Source organism: Lonchura striata, chromosome 1 (genome assembly GCF_050655825.1).
Source record: "Lonchura striata isolate lonStrDom1 chromosome 1, ASM5065582v1, whole genome shotgun sequence".
Lineage (NCBI taxonomy): Eukaryota > Metazoa > Chordata > Aves > Passeriformes > Estrildidae > Lonchura > Lonchura striata.
This window is the reverse complement of record NC_140703.1, coordinates 78,517,740-78,531,491: the sequence shown is the minus strand read 5'-3', so window position 1 is coordinate 78,531,491 and position 13,752 is coordinate 78,517,740. Positions and strand designations below refer to the sequence as shown.

Genomic DNA, 13,752 nt, shown 5'->3' with positions numbered 1-13,752 from the left:
AAAAGAGGATGCATTCAAGATAGCTTTCATCCAGCACTAACCCTGTTGCCTTCTTTTTTTCTTCCTTTCTGTGTCATCAGTGTCCTATAATTTGAAGCTGTACATTGCTCATTCAGGAGCACTAGAGGAAGGTGAAAACTCATCCCAGTGCTCTTCCCAGCAGGATACAAGAGATAGAGGTAGCAGCAGCTGGCACATCAGGGGTTAAACGATTTACTTTTCTTTAACAACACTTCATTTTTGCCCTCAGAGTTTATCTACATTAAAATATTCTAAATGTAGTGTGTTTCTGTAAGTCTAATTATAAGCGGCATGCAAAAACATATTCGATAATCACATTGCTAATTATGTGCAATCACTTCAATACACAGGTGCAAAGCTCCAGAAATATGCATATTTTAATCACCTTGTATATAGATATAACCCACTACTTTTTATTTAAGTGTTCAGTAACTCCTTTTTTTTCTGGGACTACACTTCTTTGGATTTTTGACTGGCTAATGCCAGAGAAAGTAATATACTAGGCTACTACAAATATGGAATTCCATTTATATGTGTATGTTCCAAAGCTAAAAAACCTGTAATTCCTTACTTTTCCATGGTTTATGAATATTTTAAAGCACACATTTTATAATTTATTGATGGACACAGCATACTGAGTTCAGAGATATGGGAATCATAATTTTTATTTTCCTTCTGGGAGCTTTAATTCTCATAGTGTTTCCGTAGTATAAATTTGCCTGGAAACTCATGTATATGTGCATGGGAATGTGTCTTCTCCAGTTTGGATTAAACTTGAAGGACCTTCTTAATGGTTTAAAAACAGAAGGTCATAAAAATCTTGAGCAATACATTCACTTTCATTATATTTGTAATAGCTTGTGGTTGCACATTTTGCTTCTCTTTCATTTACATGTAACTTACATTTTGCATTGATTTTTATAGTTGCCTTCACAAAATGGGTTGCAATTATCTTTGTGTGTAAATCATAAAAACTGAAAATTTTATATACTCAGATTAACTGAAAAGGACATAAAATATTAATTTGCGTAATTCAAAAGTAATATTTCTATCTTCCCTCTTAAGATATTTAGCATAAATTACTGGAAAAAATAGCTTTAGATTACTTGTCTGTAAGTATTATTTTTCACTTTGAGAAGTGAGCTGAAATGACCCCAAGAGACAAGAAACTCATCTACTGGTCTACTTCTAACATTAACAAAAGGACAGACCAATAGAAGGGACAAAGCAAAACCAGAAAAGCAGCACTGAATTTTGTTCAACTGGAAACAAATCCATCATATTTCACACAATGAAGCAGCCAGCTTGTTCTGTTTCGCTTTAGCTACACAAATTTTTAATTAATTTGTGAATTGCACTCAAGAGTCACAGAATAGTTGTTGCAAGTATTATGCATGCTAGCCACCATAACAGCATTTGACAAGGTTTTCACTAGATCAATAAGCCAAAAAGAGAGTATTCTATGAAGTTCTTTTTATAAATAGTGCTACAGTTTAAGCTGGGTGCCCTGAAAAAAAGGACCCCAAACAAAGAAGTCACTGTCCAATTGTATATATAAGTTTCCCACCCCTCATGCAACTGATTGGACCAGTAGTAACACTAAGCTCATGATGGGCTCAACATGAGGAAAAGCTTCTTTACTGTGGGGGTGACAGAGCATTGACACTGGCTGCCCAGAGAGGTCATGGAGATACTCAAAATCTGCCTGGACATGATCCTGTGCACCTCCTCTAGGTAAACCTGTTTTAGCAGGTCTCTTCCAACTTCAAACATTCCATGATTCTGTGATTCTGACTGGAGTCTTCCCATTCTTCCTTGGGTGCCTTCTCTACATGTCTCTACATGAGCCATTTCTCCTCTCTAAGGTTGCAGCTTCTGCTGCTGATTGCAATTTCCTTTCTTCTTACTTGAACTGGCTCTGTGACCTTCTTTCACCTGACCATAACATGTTCAAAATATCTAGGTGAAATTTCACAGCTTGCAACCTACAACTTCAGCAATTTTAACTACTAATGCTAAGCAAGTTGTACAAGCCAAGTTCTGTATAAGTAGCACACCAAATTGCACCAGGGTTGCTCCATCCCTGGAAATATCCCAGGTCTGTGGGGATGAAGATCTGAATAACCTGATCCAGTGCAAGGTGGTCCTGCCCATGGCAGGGGGGATTCGACTAGATGATCTTAGGTAGTCGCTCCCAACCAAACTATTCTATGATTCTGTGATTCTCTCAAGAAGCGCATTATAGTTTTTGTTCCTGCATTACAGGTGCGCTAAGAAGACATTCAGTGGAAAGTGAGGAATAAACACAAGGTTTGTCCCTCCAGGTGCTCAGTCACACAAAGCCTGCAAGCCACCTGGTCCTGGCACCCAGCTCTGCTGTGACCCAAACGCTGCTCCATGCAGAACCAGGAACAGGGAGTACTGCACAAGTTACATCTTCAAGAGCCCCTGCCGCCTTGCAAGGCAATGTTTCTGCTGAATCCGTACTTCAGCCTGAGCCAGGAGCTGCTGTCAAAGAGCCCTGCCTCCCAGCATATCCTATCACTGGAGCACTCTGGATGGTGGAAATACAATTCCACCTGAGCAGGTGGAAATACAATTGCATTTCTGACCCAGTTTAGAAAGGATAGAAGAGTTTATTCAAAGAAAAACTGCACTTGGCTTTAAGTAGACAGTACATCATGGTTCTGCAGTCCTCACTTCTGTCAAAGGTGACTTGGTTGAGTGCACATTCAGGCTCATTGGCTAATTTCCCAACTTACATTTTTTTAGGCATTCTGGAAAGGATTCAGAACTCTGCTCACTGATCTGACTAAAAAGGAAAAATCACTGATATACTGTTACAGTGAGCTCATGGGCACTCTATTCCCCCTTCCCCAGGACCCTGTGACTCTGATCAAGATAACCCTGGACCCCTCCTTCCTGCCCCAACAGGGTTGGCAGAGAGCCAGAGAAGCCCACCCTGTCCAAAGTCTATATAGACCCCTGACATTTCCTGTTTGTCCTCTTTTATCCCCTAGGACATCACAGAATAAAGAGAGCTGCACCAACATATATTGGGGTAAGAGCCTCTTTTGGAAATCTTCGCCATCTCCTGATATTCCTCCCCTCAAACCCTTGGATCTCTGGGCTAGCCTGATAATTCAGGGTGCTGGGAGAGGGGGAAACGTCAATATACTTTGTTGTACAGGTACATTTTATCTTTACATTTTCCACCTTGCATGTAGCAATAGCACCTTTTGATCCCTACATGATAGGCCTACAGTTCAAATCCTACTACCCTATTCTGAGAAATAGTGTATTTTCTCAGTGAATACACCTATACCTTCACACTAAAGTCTCTTTTGGTGCTGGTGTGGCACTATGTGGCCAGAATTGTCCTGAGGCATTTCATTGCACATACCTGCTTCTCAATTAATGTAAAAATACATAACTTCATGCATTTTATTTATAAATATTTTATCTTCTGAAGTTACAATCTCACAAACAGTTGCATGTGACAAATCAGGTCTAAAACAAAAGTATGTGGCTGTTAATTTGAATCATCAACAATGGCAATTTAATAACCTTATTGTACATTTTAGGCTAAATTATATATCATCAGCATATCACCTGTGCTCCTTTCACTGAGTACATAGATTCACAACTTACAGCTAGAGAAATAAGGAAAAATGTAATGTTTTTCAACACCCAAGAACCTCACAGCATATTGTAAATAAGAGATTATGAGCACATGTCAGTTAACAATCAAGATTGTTAGCTGGCATCAGAAGTGCCAGCTCATGCTACATGATGAGCTTGACCCAGGAATAATAAGCTAAGATTTAGCATAGACAAACTCATAAAAACCCTGCAACATTGTAGATAAACCCTGCTTTTATCCACTGATGCAGTTAGTTGCTCAGATTTGGCATTGTAGGAGCCAGGGCAATACAAAAATCAATACAAGCACACTGTTGGCACAGCAGAGCACTGGTATTGCTTATGAACTTGAGTTGGTATATCCAAATTGAGCTGCATTCCCCATTACGACCATTTTACTGTTCACCACTACACAGTACAGACGCTCAGAGTTTTGTAGGAAGTTCGTTGACCTGGTCCAGAAAGTATATTCTGTAGATTTCTGAGGTAAATAATTTTAAATAAGAGGCTGTAACTCCTATGTTTATTTCACAAACAAAAATGTTGCTTCTGTTTCCTTTTTTTCTTTTTTACAATTTTTTTTCTTTTCAGTAAAAATTGGAAAGAGAAGCATGCTGCCAGCAAGCCATTTACTATCACTGCAGCTGTATGCATGGGCATGGCAAAGCAGCATAAATTCTCATTGCTAGAAAGTTGCCACTGAGCAGATTCTGTGCACTGTTGAAACCAGGCTTATGTTTCTTCTTTCACTGGCTCATCCCTGTAAATCAAAATGAAAAGTTAACAAACTATGAAATATATTTTGCATGGTCTGCTCCAGAATAACACTATATTGAGATATGCTAATCAAATAACCATGGCCTGGCCTATAATGGAATGGACCAAAATCAATGCAGTACAGCATTCTTAGTCTTTTCGGGGAAACAACTCAAATGCCTGTCATAGTAGTGACTTTGACAGGTTCTGAAGAGATTGGCCTGCAATCTCACACAAGGTAAAAGGATGCCAGCAGCTACTGCTCAGGAGGCCACCAGTTAATAACCATGTAACAGGAATATCATTTGATTAGTGTTTGACATTTACATTACCTCCAAGTTAGGAAGAAAGGAAGCCTTTCAACATGAAAATTGTTTTCAATCTCTAAAGAAAATAAAGTTTTATTTTCAGCTAACTGAATATGCTGATGAAGCTCAACTTATTTTTAGTTATTGCTACTATATTTTCATAAAATAGACATAGCTTACTGTCACAAAACATTTGCAACTTACTGAGAAGCATTCACTAATCACTCCCTCTATTCACACTGAAACTGCTATGATAATCAATTCCTATTTGCACAGCTGCAATATGAATAATTTTAAATTTTGGGTCTAATTGTTTTTCTGTTCTGATGAAAAATGGTTTCAGAGAACTAAGGGTTTTTTCACATATACATATATAGAATGTATGTACAAGAATGGCCAAGTGTTATTTGGAATACTTAATTACATAAAATTCTGCTGTAGAAATGAAGATTAAGTCTGCTCTCCAACTTCTAGGTTTGCATTTTGCTTAACAGATTAAAATCTGCCTTTCTCAAATATACAGAAACAGATTTGTTTAAAGTATGTACTGGCTCTTCGTGGCTAGAATGTAGTTAAGGTACCAAAGCAAAGGAAAAACTGATAAATATGCAAAAGCTTTTATACGGAATGCAATGTTCTTGTACAACATGGTATTTCTTTCCAAGGAACAATCCAAGCTGCATCTTAAGCAATGGATTAGGTTGCCCAGAAAGGTTACACAGGCACCTGCCTTGGAGTTTTTTTTCAACATTTGACTGGACCTCAGATCTAACCTTGCTCTGAGCTGGAGGCTAGACTCAGGACCTCCTGAGATCCCTTCCAATTTTATTTTGCCTATCTATGATCATAAATTCATTGCCTCTAATTAAACAAAAACCTTAAATGCAAGATAGAGATATTTCAGTGGAGAGAGTCTGTCTAACAGAGGTTTCTGTATTTAAGAAGAAAGGATCTTTTCCCAAGAAAACCACTGGACTGGCTGTTTTCTGTAGCTCACTACAGCTAATGATCAAACCTTTGATTTAGAGCTACCATTTTATCTTGCCACTGAATTCAAAGCTAGTTATATTTCCATAGCCAGTGCCAAAAGATTTTATTTACCCTTTTGTATGGCAAATCATAAATTATCGCAGCCCAAGATGAAAAAATTACAAGCTTAGGAGTTCACATTTAAGCAACAATAGCAGACTCTTCAATATCAATATAAAATGAAATATAACAAAGCAGCTTTATATAGAAAAGCAATTGATAGATTAGGGTAAGGTGCATGCATCCATCATCACATTGAATCACATGGAGATTTGAAAAATGCATGATAAAGGCATATACATGGGGAATGTGCTATGTACATCTCAGTATTGCTTGAAGAAACATCAAAAAAGCAACTTGTAACTCATTTAACCGTAGGATTACTTGGGCTGTCATGTATTTTGGTAGATGGTCAATATAAACCAGCTATGGCCTATTCTGTGCAGAACAAGTGTAGCATGAGCTCTTCTAAGTTCATCAAAAGCATTTTGAACTTTGCTAGGGAGTGGTGGAAGTGTGTTTTATCAGTTCATTGCATGTGCACTTTCTATGAATGGAAGAGTTGGGCCCCATAACTGGGTTATTAGCACAGAAAGACAAGGGGACCAAACTAACTCATCCATACAGTACTCTGGCCATGCCATCCCTGTCAGCAGCAGCAACTCCTGAACTGTCAGGATGAAAGAAATTAAGCTGCTTGGCTTCATTTCACTGCCCTTCACCATAGAAAATATGCTGAATATTTGTTTCTTTCTAATGGCCTTACACATAAACCAAAATAAATACTCCCGTGGTTTTCATTATTTCTGCAAAGGTGTACATACCAATTTTAGGTAAGGTTTACTTAACCTGTTGACATTAAAGTTGGCATCACTGATGTGACACAGTGGTAGCTGGAAATATCTGAGGTCTTACAACAGCACAAATTTGTGTGAATAAGTCCAAAAAAGAACAACCACAAAGGTCCCAGGCTGAATTTACATATGAATGACCCTCAGGAGGTGTTTTTCATACTTAGACATTAGAAAGACCCAGAAGGATGTTAAGTACAGGCACTCTGTGAAGACAAGTTCCTGTACCATAGTTTGAGATGAGCACTAACCATCCAAACTATAAAATCCACAGCCTTCTCCTCAGAGTTATGCCCTCACTGGCTCCCACCACTGACAAAGCAACTTTTAGCACTCAGGATATGACTGTGCGCAAAAGAAATTAAAATATATGCAGCAGTAAGACATTCCAGGTTTCAGCTTCGAGTTCCATGAGTCACATTTTGGGAAAGGCAATACCCCCTATTTTCAATACAGCTAGGAGATTCTTCCTCCAATGAACAACTATGCAGAGCTGCTCTGTATCAGCATCCCACAGCACAGCTCCAGCAACACCAGCCTTTCTTAGGTCTGAAAATCTGAGGGAATGCAGCAGCTTTGTTGAGGAAATTGAATTACCTACAGAGATTTTGAACACACACACAAAAAAATATTAGAAATTAGAGAACACGAGTTTGGAAATTCCAAGGTAAGCTAGGCAGAAGGTAGAGGCAGACTTCCTGTGGAGTTCATGCTTCTCGAGGGAAAAAAATATGCAGATAGGAAACAAAACACATGACAAAATTTGGAAAACTTGGAGGAAGGGGAAAATAAATGCCTTTCTCTCAGAGGAACAACCGTATGTGTATATTACGTCTGAAGCTCCACCCAGAATAAGACTTTTACTACTGTTTGTAGCCTGAAGGCCGAGGGAGAACAGCCCGCCAGGACACGGTCAGCGGGAGGCTGAGGGAGCGCCGGGGCAGTCGGTGCTGTCCTTGGGCACAGCCATGTCCTTACTGCCGCCACCGCCACCCAAGCCTAGGGCACAAAAAAAAAATTAACTTGCACTAAAAAAAAAAAAAGTTAAAAAATAACGGGATTACCCCGAGGCCGGCGGGGGGGAAGGCGGGGCCAGACGTGCCGCAGGCGAACGGGGCAGGGCGGTAGCGCTAGTTCTGCGCCTGCGCACTCCTGGCGCCGCGTGTCACGGCGCCGGCCGCCCCGCTATTTATGCTCCGTCAGACTCTGATTGGCCTCCGGGCTGACCAATAGCGCAACGCCGAGGGCGCGGCGCAGCCAGTAGGAGAGCGGCATGGCTGTGTGGGCGGGGCGCCCCCGAGCTCCGCCGCTCCTCATGGCGGGCTGGGCGCCGCTGCGGGCGGCGCTGCTGCTCGCCCTGCTGTGTGTTCCGCCGTGCCCCTGCGGCCCCGCTCCGGCCTCCTCGCCGCCTGTGACCGCCCGCCTGGCGGCGAAGTGGCCGGCGACCCCGCTGCTGCTGGAGGCGAGGTGCGTGCAGCTCCTCCTCTTCTTTCTCCTCCTCCTGCCAGCGGCCGCCTGTCTCCTGGGGAGCAGGAGGGCGGAGGGACCCCCTTTTCCCTCCGCTGAGCAGGAAGGAGGGCTGGCAGCGTTTCTCTCTGTCGGAGGGTGTGTTAAAGTACGCTTTAGATGTGAGGCTGAACTGCTTTCTCCCCTCGGAAAGTGTTGTGGACCATGCTGGCAAGGCTCACCCACGCTGTGAGGGAGCTGCACAAGCGGCTTCGTATTTTACCTGCTCAGGCGTTTTGCAGGTCGCTGGGTTGGGGAGATGTAATGGAGTTAACACGATCCCTGCCTTCCGCTGGGTAGCGTCTTCGTCTGCCCCAAAGTAGTTTGCATGTTAATTAAGTGATTATAAAGGTACTAGTGTAGATGTGAACCTATAAGAGTGAAACACAGCGGTATTTTAAAATATATTTTAACTTGTAATCACAACTTCAGCCTGGAGAAGAGACGGCCTTGGGGTGACCTGATTTCCGCCTCCTGAAGGGAGCCTACGAGAAAGATGGGGAGGGAGGGAGCCTTTCTTACAAGGGCATGCAGTGAGAGGAGGAGGAGGAATGGCTTCAAACTGAAAGTAGGTTTACACTAGAAGTACAGAAGAAATTCTTTACTGTGAGGGTGGTGAGCCACTGAAACAGGTTGCCCAGAGAAGTTGTGGATGCTCCATCAGTGGCAGTGTTGAAGGATGGGGCTGGATAGAGCTCGGAACAAACTGCTGTAGTGGGAGGTGTCCCTGCCCATAGCAGGGGATTGGGACCAGATGATCTTTAAGGTCCTTTCCAACACAAACCACTCTGTGATTAACAATAGAAGGGGAAAATGTTTTCCAGTTTCACATGCTTTTGGTTCCCCTGACCATTTGGCTTAAATTTATTTTGTTTTTAAAATTACTTGCTGCTGTTTGGAGAACACCCATGAAGGGTAGAACTGCAAGCTTCTGTAATCAAAGGAGAGGCAAACTTCCAAAGTAAAGATTAGAAAACAATATAGTCATGTAGCAAATTGAACTTATTGGTAGACAGAAGCAGGTGGAGCGAAAGCAACTGATGTTCCCATAAGGAAAACCACAAACCTTAGAAATGGTAGCTGTAAATCATAGAATCACAGAATGGTTTGGGTTGGAAGGGACATTAAATGCCATCTAGTTCCAAACCCCTGCCATCGACAGGCCCATTTTGCACTAGACCAAGTTGCTTAGGCCCCTGTCCAGTCTGGCTTTGAGCTCCTCTAGGGATGTGGCATCCTCAGCTTCTCTGGGAAACCCGAGCCAATGCCTCACCACCTTTACAGTAAAGAATTTCTTATGTATATCTAACTTAAACTTTGCCTCTTCCAGCTTTTAAAAAAAATGGAAGGGTGGTATGTAGTATAAAGTAAACCTTACCTTTTATGCTTTGTAAGGATTAGCCCATGTTTGAAAGTGTTTCAAAGTTTGACAGTCTCCCTCCATGAAAAGGAGATGTCATTGATGAAAGCTTGTAATTTCATGAAAAACTGTAACCCGATAGAGAATGTGTTCGCATTTGTATAGTTAGCTACTATTAAATAAAATCTGTGTACTGAATTGATATCATTTATAAGTGTATATTGGAATATCTGTGGAAAAAATAAAGTGAACATTTTGGGGGTTTTCTGTAACAAGAGAATAGTCTGCATGCTTTACAGCTGTGATTGTTGAGTTTGGATGATAGTACTTTGTTCAAAATATCTTTTGACCAAAGTACAGCTCAGTTCAGTGTTTATGCTATGGAGTTGGTTGTTAGTCATTGGATAGCTAACATTTGGTTGCTGTATTTATTATTTTAAACAACTCAGGGTTTTGCTGTGGTACATCTTTGGACAAAATCAACCTATGGATAACTAACTTTTCTTTTTAAACAGTGAATTTATTGCAGAAGATGGTAATGAGAAGTTTTGGCAGTTCTTGGAAACTGTGCGAGAGTTAACGGTTTATAAGCAAGGAGGTAAGTTAAACAGCGTGATGGGTTTTAATATTTTATGTTGTGCTGTGTTTAACTTTGAGACACGATGCATTAATTAGTTCCAGGCAGATTAAGCCTGACTCTTCCATTATTGCTTACTAGGTAGGTTTCTTTCAGAAAATTGTAGCATATTTTCTTCTGAGAGCAATACTTGCAAAGAAGTTTAAAAAAGGAAAGGAAGATGAGATGGACTGAACTGCTCTTACAATATGGAACAGAAGTGTAAAGATTAAAGATATCTACCAGCTTACATGAGTTGCCAAGAGCTTATAAGATATTGAGACTTCATGTTTTCTGTAAGATGGGTGCTCGCAGGGCATAAAATCACACAAATATCTAAAATGAGAATGCTAGGAAACACTAAAGGAAAAATTTCAAGAAATACCAGAAAAGGTTTAATACTTGTACATAGCATGGAGGCTGTTTTCTAGCATCAATACTGATGTTTTAGAGTAGAGGTTTATCACTGACAAAATAGGACTAAAAAAGCCTTGCATGATTAGACAGAAGAATATTAAGATGTCAGAAATTTGGAGAGAAGACCAAAGCATATAGTCCAGCAAAAGAAACATAAAAAGCCACCCCAGAGGAAACCTTGGGGAAGTGTTTACTAGAAATGTCCATGGTAATGAGAAACTGGGAGACCGACGGGGCTTTACACGAGGTTAGGCAGTATTAGACCTGCTTGGTAGGTTAACAGATGAACAAGATGAAAAAGGCTTCCAAACCAGGTAAGCCTGCTTCATTCTGCTCTTTACAGAACAGTACAACTCTTCAGGCATGAGTGCGAGCACCTAACACTACCACTGGAAGAGACTTGAGGGGAATTGAATGTTAAATTAATAGTCATAAGCTTATACATTGTAGGAAGATCATGCAGAAAATGACAGTGAGAAGTACAGGAACATGAAAAATGCTATATATGGGAGAGAGAACTTGAGAAACGGCATGTTTCAACAATTGTGACTGATTGAATACAATTTTAAAATGTGCATCTGATACGGTTATTGAGTGCTCAGCAGTGCCCCAAGCAGCCAGTAGACTTAAAAGATTACTAGGAAGGCAACAGGGACATTCATGGTAAACATAATTTTGCTGCTCTTGATTCCATTATGTGCTTTTATGTTGAGTAAAATGTGATCTTTTACTTTACTGTCTCCCTGTGTTTTCCTCATTGTTTCTTTAGAATGAAAAAGGTACAAGCAGAAAATGTACAAAGAACTGTGATTTTAATTATAGAGTATCAACTGGGAAAATTTAAAAAAAAAAAAAATTGCTATAAAATGAATAGAATATACTTCAATCCCACGGTCAGAAGTATATGCAAAACCAGAGAGAGTCACTGAGAACAGAATGCCCAAGGTAGTGAATGCTGCTAAAAGCCATCCTGTATGAGGCATGGAGACATGGAAAATGGAAGTAGGTGCAGAATTTGACCTGTGGTCAGCTGCTAGTAGCATTTGTTGAGGCAAGTGCTGTTGACTAATGCTGTTTAAGGTCTTTTTCAGCCCACAGGACAGTGGCATGGGTTAACACCCTCCACAAGGTTAGGAATGACACAAAATTTGGCAGGCTGGAGAGACAGGCCAACAGAAACAATGGAAAATTCAGCAAAGGCTGAATTCCCTGCATGTAGGATGGAATAATCTCATCAACTGCATAATCTGTGTGCTGACTGACTAGAAAATGTTTTTTTGAGAGGCAGAATGAGGATCTTTGCAAGCAGTGAGAAGGCCAACTACATGGTTGCAGCAGCAAGAGGGTAGCCAACAGGTCAAAGAAAGTGTTTGTTCCCTGTATGAGATACTTGTAAAACTGAACACGGGGGCCATGCTGAGGCTCTCTGTGAAAGGAAAGACAAGAGTCCATCCTTGGAGCAAATGTAGGAGAGGATCTCTGCAGTGCTTGGGGAGGTGGAGCAGACTCCTGAGGAAAGGCTGAGAGAACTGTGAATGAACCTGAGAAAGGAAGGAGTAAGGAGAGACCTTATATCTTCAGTTTCCTGATAGGGAAATGTGCAAAGGAAGTGGCACCAGACCCTGAAGCAACACAGCAGTATGAAAAAAAGCCAAGGGTAGAAGTTGAGATATGGAAGTTGTGCTTAGATACTAGAGAAAATGTTTCTGCCATGGGATTGGGTAAACTTGGAAACTGCTCCAGGAGGCTCTGGAATCTCTATTCATTGAGATAGTTCAAAATTGTACTGCATGAGGCCTTGAACAGCCTAGTCAAGCCTTGAAATTTCATCTCTAAGTAACAGTTTGGGTAAGGTGACCTTCAGAAGTCACTTTTAACTTACTCTTTTTTTCTATAAGTGGTTTAGATGCAGTTGGTATTGCCTTGAGATAAGACTGCTGTATTAGGTGATGTGTTAGGGGTTTTTTTCAGCCATCTCTTTTTTTCTTGCTTGGACAGTTTCCAAGAAGTTTGAAGCTTTAATGACACTTACTGTTAGTGACACAGATGTCTGTTGAAATTAGCTGTTACTTAAATACCTACTCACCTGGATAAACTGTGATTGAAAATAAATAAATTACAGCAGGATGATCTCCATGACTGGCCATGCCAATGATCTGTTAGATGCTAGCAGTTGACAACCTCGAGACTGTACTAAAATACTAGTTTAATCAAGTATATTGAGCAGTAGATGTTTATATTTATCTGTATGGCAAACACACACCTATGACAATAATGCAGGAAATGTTCAAGTTCTTGCAGCAAGTGGCTTTCCTAAAAGTTGAGTCGTAGTTGGGGTAGTCTTAATCCAAGTAAATGGATGATGCTCTTAATGAACAGGAAGTCTGCATTAGATGTTTATGATAAACTGCATAACTTGAGTGAAGAATCTGGTACTGCCAGACTGCAGTGGCAGAGTTTACAGTGAGGTGTGTAGTACTTAACATCTGAGGAAAAGTTGCTCCTCTACATGGTGTGGAATGAGTTTTGTCATAACTGCTGCATGTCAAGACACATTGATGTAGAGGGATGTTCATGATGTATTAAATCTGATGTAGCAACAACTACTTCAGTAAATTAAAGGATCTGGCTGAAAAAGGATTGGTTGAGGTAATTGACTTTTCATTTACTCTGAGTGATGAAAAGGGTAGACAGGATGACTAAGCAGGAAATGAAAGCATTATTTGTTTGTCTAAATAGAAACATTCTTATAAAAGCTAAAGAATTCCTAGATTTGAAGCTGAAAATCTGGGTTTATAAGGGAATTCAGTTAATAGACTTGTATTTCAAAATACAGTTTAATGTTTCAGAAGAGTTGTAAAGTGTTAAAGCTAGAAGGCAATTTCAAAAATCAAGTAGGGTAGCTTGCTTTTTTTCTTCTAAATCCTCCATTGGATGATTTTCAATATGGGTTTTTTTTAATCAATTCTCAGAACTTGTTGTTTTAAATTTAGAATAATCAACATCTCTTGTTAATTTGCTAATTTAAAATATTTAGCATTACTGAATTAGGTTTATTAATGGTCTGTTTAGCTGTGATATTTGTAGCAGTTTAATGGATTTGGTAAGAATTACCTACATGGAATCTGGTGAAACATTTAGTCTAGTGATGTATTTGGTGGTTTTAACTTTTTTTCCTTTTCAATATGAACTCAAATCAACTTGGGCAGCATCTTGATTATACCAAATGGAAAACATGAAAAGGTT

General features: G+C 40.3%; 1 protein-coding gene across 3 annotated transcripts in view; it reads left to right on the top strand.

The window, feature by feature from the left end:
- The first annotated feature begins 7,865 nt into the window (after positions 1-7,865).
- The window catches only part of UGGT2 (UDP-glucose glycoprotein glucosyltransferase 2), a 76,696-nt gene continuing 70,809 nt past the window's right edge, over positions 7,866-13,752 (top strand). For all 3 annotated transcript variants that reach the window (XR_014955943.1, XM_085581304.1, XM_085581298.1), the window contains exons 1-2: positions 7,866-8,074; positions 9,989-10,071. Coding sequence is in view for 2 of the 3 variants with exons in the window: in XM_085581304.1 (XP_085437430.1) it covers positions 7,881-8,074; positions 9,989-10,071 (277 nt within the window). In the remaining variant the exon portion in view is untranslated. The remainder of the gene's footprint in view (positions 8,075-9,988; positions 10,072-13,752) is intronic.